This window comes from Lontra canadensis, unplaced genomic scaffold (assembly GCF_010015895.1).
Source record: "Lontra canadensis isolate GAN:19392208 unplaced genomic scaffold, GSC_riverotter_1.0 scaffold59, whole genome shotgun sequence".
Lineage (NCBI taxonomy): Eukaryota > Metazoa > Chordata > Mammalia > Carnivora > Mustelidae > Lontra > Lontra canadensis.
In genome coordinates, this window is record NW_022631053.1 from 4,192,477 (window position 1) to 4,214,291 (window position 21,815).

Consider the following 21,815-nt stretch of genomic DNA (forward strand, 5'->3'; position numbering starts at 1 on the left):
TACTTACAAACATTTTCTTACCATGATTGGCTTGCCCTGAAATGTTTTAACTTCTTCTCTTAAATATTTAAAAGCCTGTTAACAAAGCAGAAAGGAACTTTTATTAGCATTCAAACATTTCATTAACGCCATCTTTATTCTATCAAGTTTGATATTAGCAATCATCTCCAAACTAAACAATAAAAAATTCTGAAGTCAATTCCATTATGCAGGTGATAAGGAATGAGAAAGTAAAAACACCCCAGCATAAGTTCACATTTACTGTAGATTAGCTACTATGGATTAATGCAGGAAAAGATGCACAAAAGTCAAAATAGACCCCAAATTTCACTATATATAATGGTTCAATCAGACAGTTTTCTAAGATGAATAATTAAAAAAAAAAAAAAAAAACACGTAAAACCAGAGGGGCGCCTCGCTGGCTCAGTTGGCGGAGTATGCAATTCTTGATCTTGGGGTCATGATTTCGAGCCCCACACTGGGGGTAGAGTTTACTTTAAAAATCAATCAATCAATTAGTGAGTGGTTTTAAAATGCTATTAGATATATTTTTGGTTTTCTTTTGTTTCAAGGGATTATTACTCTTTAAGTTGGACATGACAACAAAAGTAAAATCATTAATATCAAAATTCCAAGAATCAGAAAGGAAGTTACGTATTTATTGTGGGCCTAGTATGTACGTACTAGAAATACCAACTACTGAGTACATGGTTCCCAATCTTTAAATTAATTTCAAAATTGTTTTAATTTTTTTACTGATAGGAAATAAACTTCTTAAATCGAAATTGAAAAAGCTTTAGGAAAATGATCAGAAAGGAAACCAATTAAGAAGCACAACCAAGGGGTGCCTGGGTGGCTCAGTGGGTTAAGCCTCTGCCTTCGGAGGCAGAGGCTTAACCCACTGAGCCACTCCGGTGCCCCTAAATAAATAACATCTTAAAAAAAAAAAAGAAGAAGAAGAAGAAGCACAACCAAAAAGGTGAACAAGGTGCTCAATAGTCTTTACAAATACTGCCATGAGCACATATTTTCTCAGTTAAAATATACTACTACTTTTACCACCAGGACTTCAAATCAGAAGAAAAGTTTTCTTCTTACCTGCTGTGCATCTGTGTCTGACTGGAAAGTGATATACCAGTTGCTATTGTGTGCAAACTCACAGCTTATCACCTTTGGGCAGTTTTCATTCTTGAACAAAGCTTTAACTTCCTAAGAAAGAAAAACTTTAGTGTAAATTTTATATATGATTTAGAGATAGAATCTTATTTTAGTATCAGCAAAACTGAAGCATTTCATCACACTCTTAGTGGCAAGCTAAATTTTCCTTAACAGTACAATCTTTCTAGACCTGCCATTATCCAAAAAATGAAAAGTATGTCCTCCATTAACATTTTCTAGTGCTTAGTATTTATTTGGATGCATTCTCATTCAATCCAGATGCTCTGTCTACACCAGAGTTACAGACACGAACTCTGTGCAAAAGTATCTTCCCTTTTCCATAACTGAAACTGAAATTCAATAATTGAAAACTGTAACAAATATATGCATTTTTAAAAAATCGATTACCAAAACTTAGAACTGTGTTTAACACAGTTTAACAGCTTGAAGGAAGTTTATAAAAAGAAAAGAAAGAAAACAACTGGAAGTCAACATTAGTATCTCTAAACGGTTATAGAGAGAAAGAAAACATCTACTGAAATCCCATGCAGGATAAGACATAGATTTAACCTGAAAACAATCCTGTTTTAAAGATCTTATCATATCCACTTTACAGGTGAGGAAATGGTAGCTCAAACTGTTTAACCTACTCACACTATCACAAACAAGAACTCAAACCCAGATTTATATGCCTCCAAACTCCATTTTGTTTAATACCTATTTGAGTTCAATGAGAAATTCACTAATAACTAGTAATTCCCAAACATAAAGAATCTTACTAGGCTAAAATGCCCATAAAATACCAACATATCACAAGGTATCCATTTTTAAAAAGGTAATTACTAAGCTGATGGGACAATCAATGTTCACAATGAAGTCTAACCTGTATTCTAACTCCCTCAAATTTTTACTACACTGAATTACAAAAATAACATCTCTACTTATGATGAAATTTGCTTGGGTCAAATATACTCGAAATAAGTAGTGTGCAACCAGCCGAGTTTTGTGACATTAGTGAAAGTGGTGAAATATCACCAAGTTCAGTTAATAAAATTCTCATCCAGTTCAGAATTACATTTCTATAGAACTATCTGTGGAAGTGTTAGATTGCATTCCACTGATCTCTACCTTCAAAAATCCATAGATATTCTCTAAATATTTCTAATTATCTGTGAAATGAATTGACTTATTTATTTAGATCTTTTTATTTTTAGCCTTTATTATTCTTTAGGAAGAGTTGTATATGTTTACAGATTAACTTTCCCAAGTATAAAAAAAGAAGTCTGGATCTAAAGTAATTTGTTCTACCTGATAGTAATCTTTTGTCACCACCCCAAATCTCTCATTTTAATGTGCATTTCAGGGACTACTGCCTAGGCTCTCTCTAGCTATCTTAGTTATCTACACTTCCTTTACTTTTTTTTTAATGAACAGTATGTTGCTGCCTTGTTCCTTTTCATTTATTGCTCTTCATGTGTGTGACCTGTTTATGTATTCAGAATATAAATTACAATAACTATAAAAATGATAGTACTGGCTAATCTTAGATCTGTTTTACATGCCAAGTACTGCTCTAAGTTTTTTATATACTAATTCACTTATATCTCACAATTTTATGAGTTACTTATTACTATTATCCCATTTAACAGATGGAAAAAACCAAAGCAAAAGAGGTTAAGTAACTAACGCAAGGTCACAGAGCTATCAAGTAAAAAGCTGGAATTTAAATCCAGGCAGCTTGGCTCTAGAGTTCAGGCTCATATATTCTACACTGTTTCTTAATAATGCAAATATTCTTCCCATTGTGCAATTTTCCTTTCAACTTGTTACTTTTGACATATAGTTCATAATTTTAAATAGAACATCTATCTAGTGACAGTTTCTTTTCTAATTTCTCTCACTGTTTCTAAGTTTAGGAAATCTTCATTCTGGAGAGTTAATTAATATTGAATGAATCTGGGCAAAAAGATTAACTACTAATGTGCCAAGTTTGTTAGCTGGCAAGTCTAAAAATTCTTTTTTAAATGGCTAACCAATTACCACATATCAGCTACTAATTAGTCCTCTCCATCTTTAACTTATTATCATTAACATGCCAACTTAGTGTGAAGTCCTATGGTTTACTGGTTAAGAAACATGGGCTTTGGAATCACAGAGAGCGAGTTCAAATCAGATTCTGTCATTCAAACAGGCCATGTGACCTTAGGCAAATTATTTAACTATACTAAGGCTCAGTTACTTTATTTGTAAAACAGAGATAACAAAACCTTAGGCTTTATATTACCATAAAGTACATGGCACAATACCTGGTAGAATCTAATTATTAAATAAATGTTATCATAAATTCATTACTAAATCAAAGAGTCTATTTCAGGATTATATTGTTCCATTCAAATATTATTTTATTCCTGTACCTGTACCACACCACATTTATGACCACAACTCTTCTTTATATTTGCCGGCTAACAGAATTAAGTCTTGACTCTTATATTTTTCTTCTTCATTCCTAAGTGTATTCTTTCGGATGAATCCTCAAGTTCCCAAAAGAGCCCTTTTATATTTAAATTGCCAGTCAAATGAACAAACTGAGAACTAGTAACACGGCAATACTCAGTCTACCATTCTAAGAACATGGAATTATCATCTTCCTCCTCCCTTTGTGCCATTCTTCTAGTGCTTCAGAATTTACAAAACAAAATTTATCCTATTCACATAATTGATATGAGGGCACTGACACTTCGTTTATCTTCACTTTAAACAGTTAAAGAACACTTAACTTTAACAATGCTTAATAATTTACCTCTATAGGTGTTGTTTCAGGAATCTCTCTAAGAATCACAATACAACGCTTATGACTAGGTCTCACTTTCTCGCCCTTTTCATCAACTTGTACCATAGGAGAAGCTGAAATTTAAAAAAGTGTTTCATTCAAAAGTGACAAGGTGAGATTTTAATATTGCCATTAAAAACTATTCATTTCTATTTCCAAGTGAATAAATTAGCAGAGGTTAATATCCTCAATAAATTAAATTGTAGAACCAAAGATTACAGTTCTAACAAAATATTTTGAAATTAATATACAAGAAACACTGTCAAATGTTATTCTTTGAACAAATATATAGAGTACCTACTTTGTGTCTTGGCATTGAAAAACTCTTCAGGAGTATATAATACATAACTAACAAGGTAAAATTACCCTGTGTACAATTACTGAATTCTGTATTTCTGGAGATAAGAAGTGTATTAATCAGTGCATTTGCATTCCACTCTTGTAACTGGACTACAGTACTGCATTCTGACATACAAAGAAATTCTTCTTAAAATTCAAGTCTAAGAGGCACTTAAAACCAAGAATTGAACTCAAATGATTATAACTTTCCTTTGATTTTAACAATTTATTCTTACAGACTAGTACAGATACTGAGAAGCCATCCTTTAGATGCTGATTTTGAGGAAATACCTAATGAAGATAGTATTATCTAACCAAAACTTTTATTTCCAGTTCCTTCAGAGATAATATGCCACATCTCTCTGAAGAAGTAAGTAGTGAGAATAAAAGGAACAGAGAAGAAGAGCTGGGTTTAGGACTAGGTTCTAGCCCTCGAGGTAGAGGATTCTGCTAGTCTCTTGGCTGATTTTTTTCTGATGCCAAGACTGGTTTTTTTTTAAAGAAACCACTACACAAAAAGAGATTTCATAAATGTTTTTAGCCCTCTGAGAATGGAAATCTTCTACTCTCATAAAAGCCCATTATGGGACTTGGTATATTTAACTTTTAAACATTTTCAACAACATATTTCATATAAAAGTGAAGAGCTGCCTTTACTCGATCAAGTGGTTAAAACTTTGGTAAGGTTTGGGTGCCTGAGTGGCTCAGTGGGTTGAGCATCTGCCCTCGGCTCAGATCATGATCTCAGGGTCCTGGGATTGAATCCCGCATCGGGCCCTCTGCTCGGCAGGGAGCCTGCTTCCTCCTTTCTCTCTGCCTGCCTCTTTGCCTACTTGTGGTCTCGCTCTTATCAAATAAATAAATAAAATCTTAAAAAAAAAAAAAAAAACTTTGGCAAGGTTCTGCTAAGAAAGGTTAGCAAGAAATCCTGATACAAGACACAAACACCATTAAAAATGCTTAAAACCTCAAATTCTTTACCAAACTTTACAGAAGTATTTGTCAAACTACAGACTGCAATTCTTTAAATTGTGAAATCAATTTAGAAAAAAGTTAATTCCAAGCATTTAGTATTAATCTGAATAACATTTCAGTTGTGTAGGGATATGTGGTGTGTGTACTGGGCTATAAGGTAAAATGTACTTATTACTTGGGTTCAAAAGTTTGAAACAATGCTTTAGAAGATGTAGTAATGATACATATAACTTTCTAATAGCCCAGAAAACTGAGATTTAATTGCTTATTTTCGAGTAAGTGGGTATCAAGACGAACAACCAAGGTACAGAACTGATATAGAAGCTATATACCAAGTCAGTAAAAATAAAAAGATAAAATTATTGGAACAGAAAAAACAAAAAAACAAAAAACAGGGAGCTAACAATTCCCTGCCTGTGAGCACAGCTTAATGTATAGAATTGTGGAATCACTATGTTGTATACCTGAAAAAATACATTGCATGTCAACTACAATTTAATAAAAATAAATGGCCAATAAAAACAAAAAATTCCCTGCTTGACCAGAAATCAAAAGAAAACTTAGTTTTTTTACTTTAAATAAAAAATAAGCTAAAAGGTATGATTTACATACATCTCAACACTTCAAGAATTAGATCAGGGTCTGTGGTCAGCTTTTTAATTTCTTCCATGTTGGCAACTGTCCAAATTGGTATGAACTGATCACTGTCCATTTGAGATATCAGGTAAAGATCCTTTGACAAATTTTCTCTGAAAGGAATAAACAAAAGCAAGAGTCCCATAAAGCAAAGAATTCTCAAAAATCATCTAAAGAGGTCCCTTATTCACTTCTGTCATTAAGTCTGGTTAAACAAAATTTTGCTACTGCAAATAACACTGTGAACTATGAAAATATATAATATATAACAAAGATACTCTAACAACTTTCATAATGTTTCTGAATCACCAAATACATCATGCCCAAAAGTTTTGAACAAGAGAACCTTATGGAATTATACTGATATGGAAAGAGGCTTAATAAAATTTTACATACAGTGTAGCTCCATCTTATAAACACTTTATCATTGATGTTAGAATATGCATATGAAGTTTAACTGTAAAGGATTTAAAATTTCTGAATGTTTGTTATTTTTTAAGTATGTTTGACTTTTTACTTAAATTTAAAACACTTATTTATTATTATTATTTTTTAAGATTTTATTTATTTGACAGATCACAAGGAGGCTGAGAGGCAGGCAGAGAGAGAGAGAGGAGGAAGCAGGCTCCCTGCTAAGCAGAGAGCCCGATGTGGGGCTCGATCCCAGGATCCCAGGGATCATGACCTGAGCCGAAGGCAGAGGCTTTAACCCACTGAGCCCCCCAGGCGCCCCTTAAATTTAAAACATTTAAAATTAAAAGATTCTTTAAGATACATTTCTAAAAAAGATCTAAACATTTCTATCTTACATATAAAATCTTATGTAACAAACTGAAGTAAAATCATACTCATTTGTCTTATTCACATCAGATCTTTGAAGCAGTCTAGTTATAGTTCCAAGTTTTTGCTTAAAAGCCCCTTTTCTCAGTGACCCTATTTAAAACTGAAACCACCCAAGCAGTCTTGATTCCCCTTCTCTTGCTTACAGGGTTCTAAATTTTTTTCCATAGCACTTATCACTTAGCACACTTCTAAACTGTTTACTTCACTTAAAAAAAAAAAAAATTATGTTTGTTTTGTCTCCTCCAGCCAGAACATAGGTTCCATGAAAAATCTTTGTTATTAATAATGTATCTCTTTTTTTTTTTTTTTTTAAGATTTTATTTATTTGTCAGAGAGAGAGGGAGAGAGAGCGAGCACAGGCAGACAGACTAGCAGGCAGAGGCAGAGGGAGAAGCAGGCTCCCCGCTGAGCAAGGAGCCCGATGTGGGACTCGATCCCAGGACTCCGGGACCATGACCCAAGCCGAAGGCAGCCGCCCAACCAACTGAGCCACCCAGGCGTCCCTTCATAATGTATTTCAAGGCCCTAGTGCCTGGCAAAGGGTAGGGCCAAAGGTCTCTACACTCAAGTGTTGTTAAAATAATAGCAATTACTTTTTTTTAAAGATTTTATTCATCCACTTGACAGAGGCCACAAGTAGGCAGAGAGGCAGGCAAAAGAGAGGAGGAAGCAGGCTCCCTGCTGAACAGAGAGCTTGAGGCAGGGCTTGATCCCAGGACCCTGGGATCATGACCTGAGCTGAAGGCAGTGGCTCAACCCACTGAGCCACCCAGCTGTCCAGAAGCAATTACTTTTTAAAAATTACAATTGTCAACAGGTTGTTTTGGGGCAAAAAATAATAGAGAAGATACCAGCAAAGGTTAAACTCACTTTAGCATAAAAGGAGGAACATAGTAATATAGTAATAACACCTTTTTTTGCTGTTTATTAGAGAGGGGAGGAGAAGGAGGAGTAAAGGGAGAGGGAGAGACAGAATCTTAGGCAGGCTCTATGCCCAAGACCCCGACATGGGTATGATCTACAACCCTGAGATCACGACCTGAGCTGACATCAAAAGCCGGACACTAAACTGAATAAGCCACCCAGGCTTACACAACTAAAAAATTGTAGCCTGAACCAACTCTGACTTTCAGCATATCTGTTCTTATAAAAACTTGGTGAAACCTTTTTTCTTTTCTTAAGATTTTATTTGTCTGAAAAAGAGAGCAATCACAAGCACGGAGGAGGAGAGGTAGAGGGAGAAGCAGACTCCCTACTGAGCAGGGAGCCTCACGTGGGACTTGATCCGAGGACCCTAGGATCATGGCCTGAGCCAAATGCAGATGCTTAATGATTAAACCACCCAGGCGTCCCAAACCTTTTTTCGAAAAGATTTTAACTTATTTGAGTGAGAGTGGGAGAGTGCATGTATGCGTGATCATACATGAGCAGGGGTAGGGTCAGAGGGAAAGGGAGAAGCAGACTCCATGTTGAGTGCAGAGCCTGATGTGGGGCTCCATCCCATGATGCTGAGGTCATAACCTGAGCTGAAGTCAGATGCTTCACTGACTGAACCACCCAGGTGCCCCAACCTTGGTCAAACTCTTAAGAAACTTCATCTCATCAGAATATTAAATTAATCTACCAAATAAACATATCAAATTAACAGGTATAAGTCACATTTGTGATTTGACTACTCATGACTAACACCTGATAGGTACTGGTAACAATTTTGTGAAGCCACAAGCATCAATCGCATAATTGGTTTGAACTGTGGTAGATCGTGACAAACCAGTGTTCCTACTGCAACAACTAAAAAGCCTGGCTAAATTACAAAAATCACATTTCTGGAGATGAAGGACAGAAACTACAAGAACAAAATAAAATTCCAGAAAGATGACCTTTCTTTTCTGAGGGGGTCTGCAGATCCGGGACTAGGGAGAAACGAGCAGAGCTTTAGGCAGTTGCACAGGACTGGCACTATGAATTGGAAACTAAAGGAGTGGGGTTGCCTGGGTGGCTCAGTGGGTTAAGCCTCTGCTTTCAGCTCAGGTCATGATCTCAAGGTCCTGGGATTGAGCCCCACGTCGGGCTCTCTGCTCAGCGGGGAGCCTGCTTCCCCCTCTCTGCCTGCCTACTTGTGATCTCTTCTCTATCAAATAAAAAAATTAATAAATAAAAAATAAAATAAAAAAATTGAAAAAAAGAAAACTAAAGGAGCTCCTAACGTACAGGAGATTTACCTCCACATAACATTTCCTGAGCTTTAAGAAGGAAGGTGGGATGGGGCGCCTGGGTGGCTCAGTGGGTTGAGCCGCTGCCTTTGGCTCGGGTCATGATCCCAGGGTCCTGGGATCGAGCCCCGCATCGGGCTCTCTGCTCGGCGGGGAGCCTGCTTCCTCCTCTCTCTCTGTCTGCCTCTCTGCCTACTTGTGATCTCTGTCTGTCAAATAAATAAATAAAATCTTTATTAAAAAAAAAAAAAAAAAAAAAAAAAAAAGAAGGAAGGTGGGAGACTGGGAGCCAGGATGAAAAGGCAGAGTAATATCTCTGTGGTTTTGTGGAAGTTCCAGTGAAAGGAAGAAACTTGCATCAAACACAAGACAGGTCTCCCCCCATCTCCCAAGACATATGCCAGAATTTGAGGGTTACAGGGGAAGAAACTAAAGAGCTAATCTCAAACCCCTCAAGAACAGGACTAAATCTCCCTTGGTGTTTCAGAATTGAGGTAACAGAAAACAGACAACTCCTAAATCAAAAAACTAAAGACATCATGCCTAAAGAACAGAGATAAATCCAAAGCAGACTGAGTCTAATTAAAGTGGCTGCTTAGTCCTAACCCAGCTCAATTCCTGACTGGACTGAAGCAATCAATCCGCTTCTGCCTGTAAGAAAGCTCAAATCTTGTCTAGAGAGAAAAATCTTGTCATTTGCAGCTCATAGCTGCTTTTATATGTAATGTCTAGCATATAATCAAAATTTGTAAGACATGCAAAAAGGCAGGAAATTATGACAGAGAACCAAGAGAAAAAACTCACATATAAGCAGACGTACAAATGATCCAGCAGTAGGCAAAGATTTTTAAATAACTATGACAAGTATATTACAGAAAATGAATTATATTGCAGGAACAAACGACTAACAACAGAAACTTCCACTTTCATCGTTTTATTCTGTACTAGACTACAAAGACTACAAAGGCAAAAAAGGAGGGGAAAAAGGAGGAGCTATTTAGAACAAAGTATCAATTAAAACTGAGTCAAGAGTATATTATGTGTAAAGAAATTAAGAAGTCTAAGGGCACCTGGCTGGCTCAGTCGGTAGAACATGGTATTCTTGACTGCAGGGTCATGAGTTCAAAGCCCTATGGTGGGCATAGAGTTTACTTAAAAAGTAAACTAATTAAAAAAAAAAAAAAAGACATAAAGAAGTCTGATAAAATTCAAGGTTTCTAGCTTGAAAAATTTTTGGTTTACCAGTCCTACCTCTCACCACATATAAGAAAAACTGAAGGCATTATCTCTGCATACATATCCAAACTTGTTTATTTGGGTTTCACATTTTAGTATATGTGCTGCCAAAGCGAGCACAAAACTTTTATTTTGGAAGGGGCAGTTTTACAATACTGAAGTTTTATGACATCTAGACTATAAAAATGCCTACATAATTGTTATCAGTAAATAAGACATCTCAAGGGGTGCCTGGGTGGCTCAGCTGGTTAAGTGTCTGACTCCTGGTTTTGGCTCAGGTCATAATTTCAGAGTCATGAGACTGAGGCCCATTTTAGGCTTGTGCTCAGCGCAGAGTTGGCTTCAAACTTCCTCCCTTCCCCTCTGCCCTTCCCCTTGCCCCATGCACATACTCTCTCTCGAAAATAAATAAAATCTTAAAAAAAAAAAAAGGCAGGGACTCCTGGGTGGCTCAGTCAGTTAAGCATCTGCCTTTGGCTCAGGTCATGATCCCAGGGTCCTGGGATCAAGTCCCACATCAGGCTCCCTGCTCTGCACAGAGCCTGGCTTCTTCCTCTGCCTGCTGCTCCCCCTGCTTGTGCATGCTCTCTCACTCGCACAAATAAATAAATAAAATCTTAAAAAAAAGGAAAAAGATAACCACTGTTTTGAGAACCCTAAACCTGAATATGTTTATAGGAAAAGTATCCAATAGCCAAAACAAAAGTAATCCAATCCAGTATTTCATTACCTTTCTACTAAGACTAGATCCTTTGCATATCCAATTAAAGACTACATCTTTAAATTTAGTTAGGAAATATAATAAAGAATATACCAAAAAATAAGGAAAGTATTTTACTGAAGGAAATTAAAACCACCATTACTGCACTCTATTTCACAGGTATTTTACATCTACTAACCAAACAATTCAAAAAATGAGAAATCTCAATAAAAGAATATGAATAACATACCGGGAGAAACAGAATTCCAATTGTTTCTTCAGACATTCTTTTAGGTCTTCTGTAGAAATTGCTGAATTACTTTCTCCTGAAGGTAGAAAACAGAGGAAAAGCATTAACAATAAATTACCATAATAGGCAATAAACATTACATATAGTTGTGCTCAGAATATGTCACAAAGTACACACAAATTAAAATTTACAAAACTATTATTTTTAAAGTCCAACTGAATTCTAACAAAGTCTAACTAATTTTAACCTATCTATTCTTTCTTTAGGTAGATTTCAGATCAGTTTAAAATTATTTTATCAGGCGCCTGGGTGGCTCAGTGGGTTAAAGCCTCTGCCTTCGGCTCAGGTCATGATCCCAGGGTCCTGGGACTGGGCCCCACATAGGGCTCTCCTAAGCAGAGAGCCTGCTTCCTCCTCTCTCTCTCTCTTTCTCTCTGCCTGCCTCTCTGCCTACTTGTGATCTCTGTCAAATAAATAAATAAAATCTTAAAAAAAAATTAAATAAATTATTTTATCAAGTAATGAACAAAGCACCATTAATACTAAAGGTACTTGGCTACCTTACTGTAAAACACTACCCTAAAAACTTTAAAAATGTTGTAACTACTTATTCCTTTAATGAAAGCTCAAAGAACAAAAGTAATAGTAATCTAAATAAGAAGGGACTAGCTAAATAAATTGGGATATATGTACCTATATCTATATTCTTGGTACTAAATCTGATTAGTCATACTTCAACTTTTATCTCTTAATACTCTTTTCATTCCTTGATTATAGAGCACTCTATCTTCCCAGGAATATTTAAAACACTCAAACATTCAAAGGATTAAAACAACTCTAATGCCCTCTATGCCTTCAATATTTAAACCCAGAACACGAGATTTTTTTTTTCAGAACTCAAGCCTAGAAAACCATCACTCTTTAATTAGAATCTTACACAAAACACTACAGACTCAAAGCATGTAATCTGTCCTCTTCTTAAAAAAAAGCATTAGTGATTAAGTAGGCTAATTTCCTTTAAATACAGACAACAGAATGTAAATAAAGGTAAGTATTTTGTGCATGATTTTACCACTACCTTGTCTTAGTATTCAAGATTCAAAGTGATAGCAGATATTAGATTAACTACAGTAAAAATGAATATAAGAAGCATTCTATTTCTATGTATATGCAATCCTTCTAATAAAAAATTCAACCACCCAAATGTGCTACCTAAAAATGAGCAATAACTTCATTTAACTTTTCAATGTCATTACAGGAAACTTATTAAAATACCAACTGGTTGCTACATTACTAAAACCAAATACTAAAACGAACTCTATGTTTAAAGTACCCAGTGGTTAGGTATATTAAGACCACAAGTAGGGAGAACTACCACCTTAAATTAGTATATAGAAATACCACCCATGCCACTTCAGAAATCAACTCACAAGCTGACAAAACTTAGAAATCTAGTCTAAATATTTATAATAAATAAGGAAACTGAGGAAAGAGGTTTATGTATCTTGACTGAAGTCACAGAACTAAGCAGCAACAGAATAGAGCACTCCCTATTACAATTGTTTTCCAGAGAGATCCCTTAAATTAGAAAAATTAAGTTAGGTAGTTGGGGTCTTTGGTCCATTTTTAGTTTCTTTTAAATCTCATCCATTTTAAATCCAAGCCAACTACTAACCCATGCTACTTAAATAATTATGAAAAAAAAATATTTCACAAGTTGGACTGTAGTAGAACCATTTAATACATACATAATACAGCCATTTTCTTAAAATTAATCCCTGCAGCTTCACATTTGTAAATGCACTCCACACGAAGAAAAGTAATGGGAAATTGACAGAATTTGCACTGATCCCAACTAACAGACTAAGAAACTTGGGCTCTCTGAAAAATCATAATTTAGTTCCCTTTTAACTATATTGACTATTTTTTCCTTTTATCTTTAATTTCATACTTTTAATAGGACCTTTAAACATTCTTTTAAAATCACGTTTCATGTTTGTCATCTGAAAACAGTATTTATAAAAATAACAAAGCATTTCATTAACATAAAGTTCTTTTCAAATAAGAAAACGGATCGATCAATGCCAAAGTTTTATTAGAACAATGATAGAATGTAAAGGGAAAAACACTAGTGTACTGTATGCTCGTTTTACCAATAAAAGCATAAAGTTTACCAGAAATGTCATATATTTGATAACTCAGATCTTCTGGCCCTAAAATCATTCCATCAGTTGATTCTTCAATGCTTATTGTATTTCTGGTGGTTTCACAAGATGAATACATTACTTCATATTCCTTACACATATCATCTGAAAGCTCTGTATTACCTGTATTAAAGAAAATATACTGAAAGTAAATAGGAATTCTTTAAATCCTATCTTTAGGAACTCTGGGCACTAAGTCTTCTATAGTAAGATTTTAAGGACTTCTCCCAGTTGAGATAATGTCCACATGGCTGTAGTAAGAGTTCTCTTCCTGAGGAAGATTAAGATTACCATTATGGACAAACTAAAATGATTATCAACAGTTTAAACTCATATAGCACTATCTATGTACTATCTATGTGCAGCTTCATGTACTTAATTCACTTGATTCTCAAGAAAATCCTATGCCAAAAGTAATTATTATTAATGTTTTACAGATGAAAGAAACAAGCACAGAGATGTTAGGTCATTTACCCAAAGTCAAACAGTGAGTAAACAGCATTGCCAATGATAATATATCAAAACTAATTTATAACTACCATATCATAAGTGAGTTAAATGCTAGACCCAAAGATAAAGCTACTATGTGAAATAGTGACAATTCATTCATACTAAAAGTAAAAACTGTGTACAAACTACATGTTAAACATTTATAAATATATTTAATCAAATAATCAAAAGATATACCCCCAAGTTCTATAAACCGATTTGGTCATTATTTAACCAAAACATGATTTGTACTGATGAAACATTTAGGACATACCCTCAGGATGAGACCCTGATGTGGCTGCTGTTTCATGCCAAGAGCTTTCAGTTCCATGAGTTACTTGAGTGGCATCACTATTTCCAGGAGGAATTTCTTGCCATACTTTGGCATTAGGATTTAAACCAGTTCCTTTAGATGTTACCTGCTAAATAATCAAATGATCTATTTGTAAACTTTAAAAGTAAATGCATTAAAATTACAAATTTAGATAACAGACTTTGATTTTACTTGAACGTGAAGAAACCCCAATATTATTAAGTAATTTAATAACAAATATTAAATAAAATTGCAAAGTTTTGGGCTCATGTTGAAAATAAATCATTTTTTTTAAGGTGTTGTTTTTTTTTTTTTTTTTTAAGAGAGACAGCGAGAGGGAACACAAACAGAGGGAGAGGAAGAAGTAGGCTTCCCACTGAGCAGGGAGCCCGACGTGGGGCTTGCTTGATCCCAGGACCCTGGGATCATGACCTGAGCCAAAGGGAGAGCCACCCAGGCACCCTGAAAATAAATTTTTTTAAGGAGATGGACTTGAAATGTTCATGTATAAAATTTAGCTACCTATACAATAAAAAACATATATCTATAAACAATCAACATAGAAATGCTGCTTTACCCCAATATACTTGCAAATGTCATAAAATGTATTCAAACTATTCAGTGATCTTTGGCATTATTTTTTTGTGTGTATTTATAGCAAACTGAGTTATCTAGAATGATTTTCCAGAGAATGTAATTTTGATTGCCATTTATCCTGTGACAGAGATCTTTGAGTCTGAATGATTCTATCACTGGAAATTTTTCCCAAATCAAAAACAGCAATCTGGTGCATCTGACAGACTCAGCTGGTAGATAGAGCACGCAACTCCTGATCTTGGAGTCATGAGTTCGAGCCTCATGGTGGGTGTATAGATTACTTAAAAATAAAATCTTTTTTTTTTTTTTAAGATTTTATTTATTTATTTGACAGAGATCACAAGTAGGCAGAGAAACAGGCAGAGAGGAGGAAGCAGCTGCCCTGCTGAACAGAGAGCCTGATGCAGGGCTTGATCCCAGGACCCTGGAATCATGACCTGAGCCGAAGGCAGAGGCTTAACCCACTGAGCCACCCAGGCGCCCCTTAAAAATAAAATCTTAAAAACAAAAACAAAAAAAAAACCCAAAACAGCAATCTGCCTTTTATTAGATTGTTTTTTTCCATTTGTCCTGAAAGTGTATATTCTTAATGTTCACAAAATAACTGACATTTAAAGTAATCTTCTACATACATCATTTAAATTTACTTCTTTTACCTCATTCAACCAAACAAAAGGACTCGATCCTTCTCAAGTGCATTAATGACCTTTCAGAAAGCTTACACCCTGTTCAGAAAATCACTTTTAACAATCTTCTCAGCCTTAGGCCTCTCCCCTGGATGACAGGCACCAGAAGGTAAATTCAAAGGGCAAAGAATCAATTATTCAAGTTTATGACCTGCAGATACTGGGAATTCAGCTTTCATGAAAAGTAAGTGAATTTATCATTTAAGTTTGTCAGAAATTTTGTCTACCTAGAGGGAGTTCTTACCACTGGCTCTGGCTCATGGGGTGATTTAAAAAAAAAAAAAGCCTTTATAGTATTACCAACACTAAACATGGCAATCAAAGCAGGCCTCTGGGTAGGCAGAACTGCAGAGCTCCCAGACAGAGTTTAGTTAAGAAGACAGCTTCTGGGAGGCCTGACTGTACTTCTGCAATTAATTATGTCCCATGAAATTCCCCTGTAATCTAGAATCATACCTGAATTAAAAACCCAGCTCTGGGGGCGCCTGGGTGGCTAAGAGGGTTAAAGCCTCTGCCTTTGGCTCAGGTCATGATCTCAGGGTCCTGGGATCGAGCCCCGCATCGGGCTTCTGCTTAGTGGGGAGCCTGCTTCCCTCTCTCTCTCTGCCTGCCTCTCTGCCTACTTGTGATCTCTCTGTCAAATAAATAAAATCTTAAAACAACAACAACAAAAAAAACCCAGCTCTGACATTAGTGTTTCATTTTTAAAAAAATATTTTATTTATTTATTTGACAGAGAGAGCAAGAGAGCACAAGCAGAGGGAAGAGCAGAGGAAGAGGGAGAAGCAGAAGGAATCCAATGCAGGGCTCAATCCCAGGACCCCAGGATCATGACCTGAACCACTCAGGCGGCCAGCACACTCATTCTTTAACAGAGACTGTATAAGATGGTACACCTCATATTCTCACATATTCGATTTATAAGAGCCAAAAATGGAAATAACCCAGTCAAACAGACAAGAAATAAAGGAAACAATGACACACTCAGTATTATACTGAGTGTATTACACAGTAATACACTAAGTATTACACGGCTATTCAAAATGATAAAAAGATACATTACCATAGTTCATAAAATCTAAAGGGGTACTACTATATCAAAGAAAAATTGCTGTTAATTAACCTATGACATCAAATATTGTTAAGATGTATCCCAGTTTCCAGAGAAATTACAATGTGCAACAATGTGCATTGGTATGGTTGCTGAAATATGAAAACATAAAAATGGAAAATGCTTTCACAAAATGAAGTGAAAAAAAAAAAAATAACCGCATCACCACAACAAAAGCAAGAATGTTAAGCAATTCTATGGGCTAGGAATTAGTACTTATATTACTATCTCCCTTTTCCAGATTATCCTATGTGAGAAATAATATATCCAACTAAAGACAAACAGATTAAGTATGAAGTTAGTATCTTTTCAAAAGATTATTTATTTATTTATTTATTTGACAGACAGAGATCACAAGTAGGCAGAGAGGCAGGCAGAGAGAGAGGGGGGAAGCAGGCTCCCCGCTGAGCAGAGAGCCCGATGGGGGCTCAATCCCAGGACCCTGGGATCATGACCTGAGGCAAAGGCAGAGGCTTTAACCCACTGAGCCACCCAGGCACCCCAAGTGTGAAGTTAGTATTAATCACAAATGATTACAGCTCACAGATTATTATAATTGCAAAAAAGTATGTAAGCATGGATATGGGCTATAGGGGAACATGATCTGCTACAATACTCAGATCAGGGATATTTTTCTCTAATAAAGCATTCCATTGAAGTATTACCTTAAATCCTGAGTCATAAAAAATATAAAATTTTAAAAAACTTTTTTCAAATTAGAGCATGAATGTTACACTGTGTAGTACATTAACATCAAAGATTATTTCATGTATTTTGTGCCTGTATATATTAACATATACTATTTTATACTATTTTAGTTTTATACCAGTCAATATTTATTAAATTTAAATAAATGTATTTTTTCTTAAGATTTTATTTATTTGACAGAGAGAGAGAGATCACAAGTAGGCAGAGAAGCCGGCATAGAGAGAGGGGGAAGCAGGCTCCCTGCTGAGCAGAGAGCCTGATGCGGGGCTCGATCCCAAAACCCTGGGATCATGACCTGAGCCAAAGGCAGAGACTTAACCCACTGAGCCACCCAGGTGCCGTTGTCGATTTCCTTTGAACATAATTCATTCTCACATTTCACAACTTTCTTCTGGAATCACATTCCTTCTTCTGCAAGGACATTATTCATTACTTTTTTAGTCAACTCTTTTAAGTTGTGCCTTCTCTGAAAATGCCTTTATTTTTACCTTCTATCTCTGCTGTGTAAAGAATTCAGATTCTCTTTTTTTCTCTTGGTATAAAGAATTCTTACAAGGTACACATTCCCTTTCAGCATATTAGAGATATCCCCAGTGGGTGCCTGGGTGGCTCTGTTGGTTGAGAGACTGCCTTCACCTCAGGTTGTGATCCAGTGTTGGGACGAGTCCCTTATCAGGGTCCCTGCTCAGAAGGGAGTCTGCTTCTCCCTCTGACCTTCCCCCTCTCATGCTTTCTCTCTTCTCAAATAAAATCTTAAAAAAGAAAAAAAAATATTAAAAAAAAAAAGATATTCCCACTGCCTTGTTTTGTACAAAAGTTGGTGACCAGAAATTTGCCATCATTCTAGTTGTCACTCTTAATCTTTTTCCTTAAATTTTGTCAATGGTGATTTACAGTTTCACAATCATCAGTTTAAGTGTGAAATTCTTCTTTATTTAATCTCTTTGGGATTCACTGAGCTCTGAAATCCAATGCATCAATTCTGTAAAATTCTTAGCCGTTAGCTCTTCAAACTCTGCCTCTCCATCAACTAACTGCTCTATTGTTTCCTTCTGGAATGCCAATAAAATATGCACACCTTCTCATACTATGTTCCACCTCTCTTTGTATCAATCTCCCATTTTCTATTTCTTTGTCTAAGAAATTACACCCTGAGTGATTTCTTAAGATCTTTCTTCCAGTTCATCAATTCTCTCTTCATCTGTTTCTAAGATGAATTTAACTTGTCCACTAAATTTCTAAGTTCTTTTAAAATAATTTTCATTTCTTAAAATTCTGTTTGGTTCTTTTATCAAATCTATCTAACCAATGCTTTCCTTTCCTTTCCTTTTTTTTTTTTTATTTATTTGTTTGACAGAGAGAGATCACAAGTAGGCAGAGAGGCAGAGAGAGAGCGGGGAAGCAGGCTCCCTGCTGAGCAGAGAGCCCCATGCGGGGCTCAATCCCAGGACCCTGAGACCATGACCTGAGCCAAAGGCAGAGGCTTAACCCACTGAGCCACCCAGGCACCACCCTTTCTTTTTCTTCTTCTTTTTTTTTTTTTTTTGAGATGGAGAGAGACAATCTTAAGCAGGCTCCACGCCCAGCAAAGGGTCTGATTGTGGGGCTGGATCTCACACCCTGAGATCATGACCTGAGCTGAAATCAAGAGTCAGATACTTAACCTACTGAGCCACCCAGGCAACCCATTTTTTGTTTTTTTTTTTTAAGATTTTATTTATTTATTTGACAGAGAAAGAGATCACAAGTAGGCCGAGAGGCAAGCAGAGAGAAAGGGGGGGGAAGCAGGCTCCCTGCTGAGCAGAGAGCCCGATGCGGAGCTGGATCCCAGGACCCTGGGACCACGACCTGAGCCGAAGGCAGAGGCTTAACCCACTGAGCCACCCCGGTGCCCCCCGTTTTGTTTCTTGATCATCTTTTCAGTATCTTCTTTCCTTTAAGCATTTTTTTTTTTAGAGATTTTATTTATTTGAGAGAGAGACAAAGTGAGAGCACAAGTAGGCAGAATGGCCAGCAGAGGGAGAGAGTAAGGTTGCTAGAAAGCCTGAGCTGAAGGCAGACACTTAACTGAGCCACCCAAGTACCCCTAAGCATATTAAATATTCTAATTTTATAGTCTATATTGGATAATTGCAGTATCTGTTATGTTTGAGGGTTTGCTTTTGTGATCTGTTGTTTCTGCTAAACCATGCTGATGATGACTTACTGCTTTCTGATTTTATATTGTAAGCCCATTTCCTTGGAACTTTGTGGGAATTCTGAAGACTACGTTTAAAATATGCTCTGGAGATATGGAGATATTTGGAGGATTTGTTTTCCTTCTGCTAGATGACTGCATACTAAAACTACCAATCTAGTATTCCTTTAATTTTCGACATGGTTATTTTGGTGACAACAGATATTGTGAATTTTCACTCTACTTTGGCAAAAGGAGAATCTGTGGTTAGAATTGTTAGGAAAGACCGCTGCCTCACCAATACAGACTCAAAGCTAAAACTAACAAATTCCCTTTTCTCTGGGAAAGTTTGTTTTGCCCCTAGTTTACCTTATGTCTCTCTCTAAGCACTGCCAATTAAAACCAAAGCTCTGGTTTTAATAAGAACCAAAAAATGCATTTAGTCTCTGCATTTATGATCTGTTTATCTCTTGGGTGAGTATTTTTTTTTTTAACTTTGGTCTGAAGATTTCATTTGCTTTCTTGACAGCTTAAAGCTCTGCTTAAAAAAAAAAAAACTTTTAAAAAAAATATTTTAACCAACATTTTTTTTTTATTTTTTAAAGATTTTATTTATTTATTTGTCAGAGAGAGAGAGAGAGAGAGCCGAGCACAGGCAGACAGAATGGCAGGCAGAGGCAGAGGGAGAAGCAGGCTCCCCGCCGAGCAAGGAGCCCGATGTGGGACTCGATCCCAGGACCCTGGGATCATGACCTGAGCCAAAGGCAGCTGCTTAACCAACTGAGCCACCCAGGCGTCCCTTAACCAACATTTTCAATTGTTTTCCATTAACATCTAATTCATAGTACTTCTTAAAAAAAGAAGTATCGAGGGGCACCTGGGTGGCTCAGTGGGTTAAACCACTGCCTTCGGCTCCGGTCATGATCTCAGGGTCCTGGGATCGAGTCCCACATCAGACTCTCTGCTTAGCAAGGAGCCTGCTTCCCTCTCTCTCTCTCTGCTTGCCTCTCTGTCTACTTGTGATCTCCCTCTGTCAAATAAATAAATAAATAAACCTTAAAAAAAAAAAAGAAGTATCGATATAGTCTCAGTGAAGCTAAATTTAGAGTAATTCCAACAACTGAAGGACAAGTATAACAACAAACAGCAACAAAAACTAACTTTATTCTGCCACCCAGTAATTATGCAATTACTGGCCCCAGTTTCTTCATTTTTAAAGACATAATGCCTAGTCTACCAAAATTCCTTACAGTTTTTATGCACGTTGGGCACCTAACTTTATTTATTTTGGTCATTACTTCCACTCTCTTTCTTATTATTTGTACATACCTCTATTTTATTAAATACTGTAACAGTTTATCTAAATATGTGTTCTAAAGCTGGGCAATGGGCTCAAGGAAGGCAGAAACTAGGTCTTCCTAGTCTATTTCAGCTATTAACACAAACCAGTCAGAGAGCAGATCTTCAATTGTCTACTTGAATGAAAGAGCAGAGGCATGTGTGCCAAAAAAAAAAAAAAGAAAGAATATTTAGCACTTTACTTACTCTTCAGAGGTGCTACAAGATGAAAGCTGACAATCTCTTTTTTTTTTTAATGTGGACTGAGTTTAAAATGGAAGTCTAATGTTGAAGTGCTTCTTGGTTTTTGGTTTCAGAGCTGCTAAAGGCTTTTATAATAATATCAAAACCAATAACAAAATGTCAAATCATGCAGGGGAGCAAAAGCATCTCGGAAAGTATTGCCATCTGAATAATCACAGCAACATCTTAGTTTAGAGATATAAGTTCACAATACCACATCATAACATAATTAATTAGCTCAGGGAGGAAACCAACTAGTTTTCTTATAGCACCAAGCAGCCACCCTCCCATCCCAGGCACTGAGGCATTATTTAAAAAATTTGTGAAGTTGCAATTTTAGAAAGCAACTCATCTTTATATCTGCCACTCTACAGACCATGTGAACAATGCCTGCTGTATAAAAAATATCTTACCAAGGATTTTTATCAGTCAGTATTTAGAATCCACTCAAGGTAAATTAACAGAAAAGTAATTTATTAAAGGATAGTGTCACTGCTATGTCACTATGTCAATGAAAGGGCTGAAAATGGGTACAAAGAATAATGCTGAAGTGGTTTACGAGCAAATCATTATCCCTGCCACCATCAAGAGCTATATAGCAAAATTCAAATCCATTACCACTGCCAGGACCAAAATCACTTCCTCATTATGAACTTAACCTTGAAACCTCCACTTAAAGCTGACCACCTCTGTCACTCCCTCCTACAAAATTGAAAGTTAAGAATACAACCCTCAGAGACGCCTGGGTGGCTCAGTTGGTCAAGCTGCCG

General features: G+C 36.2%; 1 protein-coding gene across 5 annotated transcripts in view; it reads right to left on the reverse strand.

The window, feature by feature from the left end:
• The window catches only part of LARP4 (La ribonucleoprotein 4), an 88,104-nt gene that overhangs the window by 49,737 nt on the left and 16,552 nt on the right, over nucleotides 1–21,815 (reverse strand). For 3 of the 5 annotated variants that reach the window (XM_032876814.1, XM_032876812.1, XM_032876816.1), the window contains exons 2-8: nucleotides 14,148–14,295; nucleotides 13,355–13,507; nucleotides 11,181–11,256; nucleotides 5,915–6,051; nucleotides 3,959–4,062; nucleotides 1,099–1,209; nucleotides 22–75 (exon numbers count right to left, since the gene is read on the reverse strand). In XM_032876814.1, coding sequence (XP_032732705.1) covers nucleotides 22–75; nucleotides 1,099–1,209; nucleotides 3,959–4,062; nucleotides 5,915–6,051; nucleotides 11,181–11,256; nucleotides 13,355–13,507; nucleotides 14,148–14,295 — 783 coding nt within the window. Of the gene's footprint in view, nucleotides 1–21; nucleotides 76–1,098; nucleotides 1,210–3,958; nucleotides 4,063–5,914; nucleotides 6,052–11,180; nucleotides 11,257–13,354; nucleotides 13,508–14,147; nucleotides 14,296–21,815 lie in introns of those variants that run through there. The other 2 variants (XM_032876813.1, XM_032876815.1) reach the window with 1 other exon arrangement.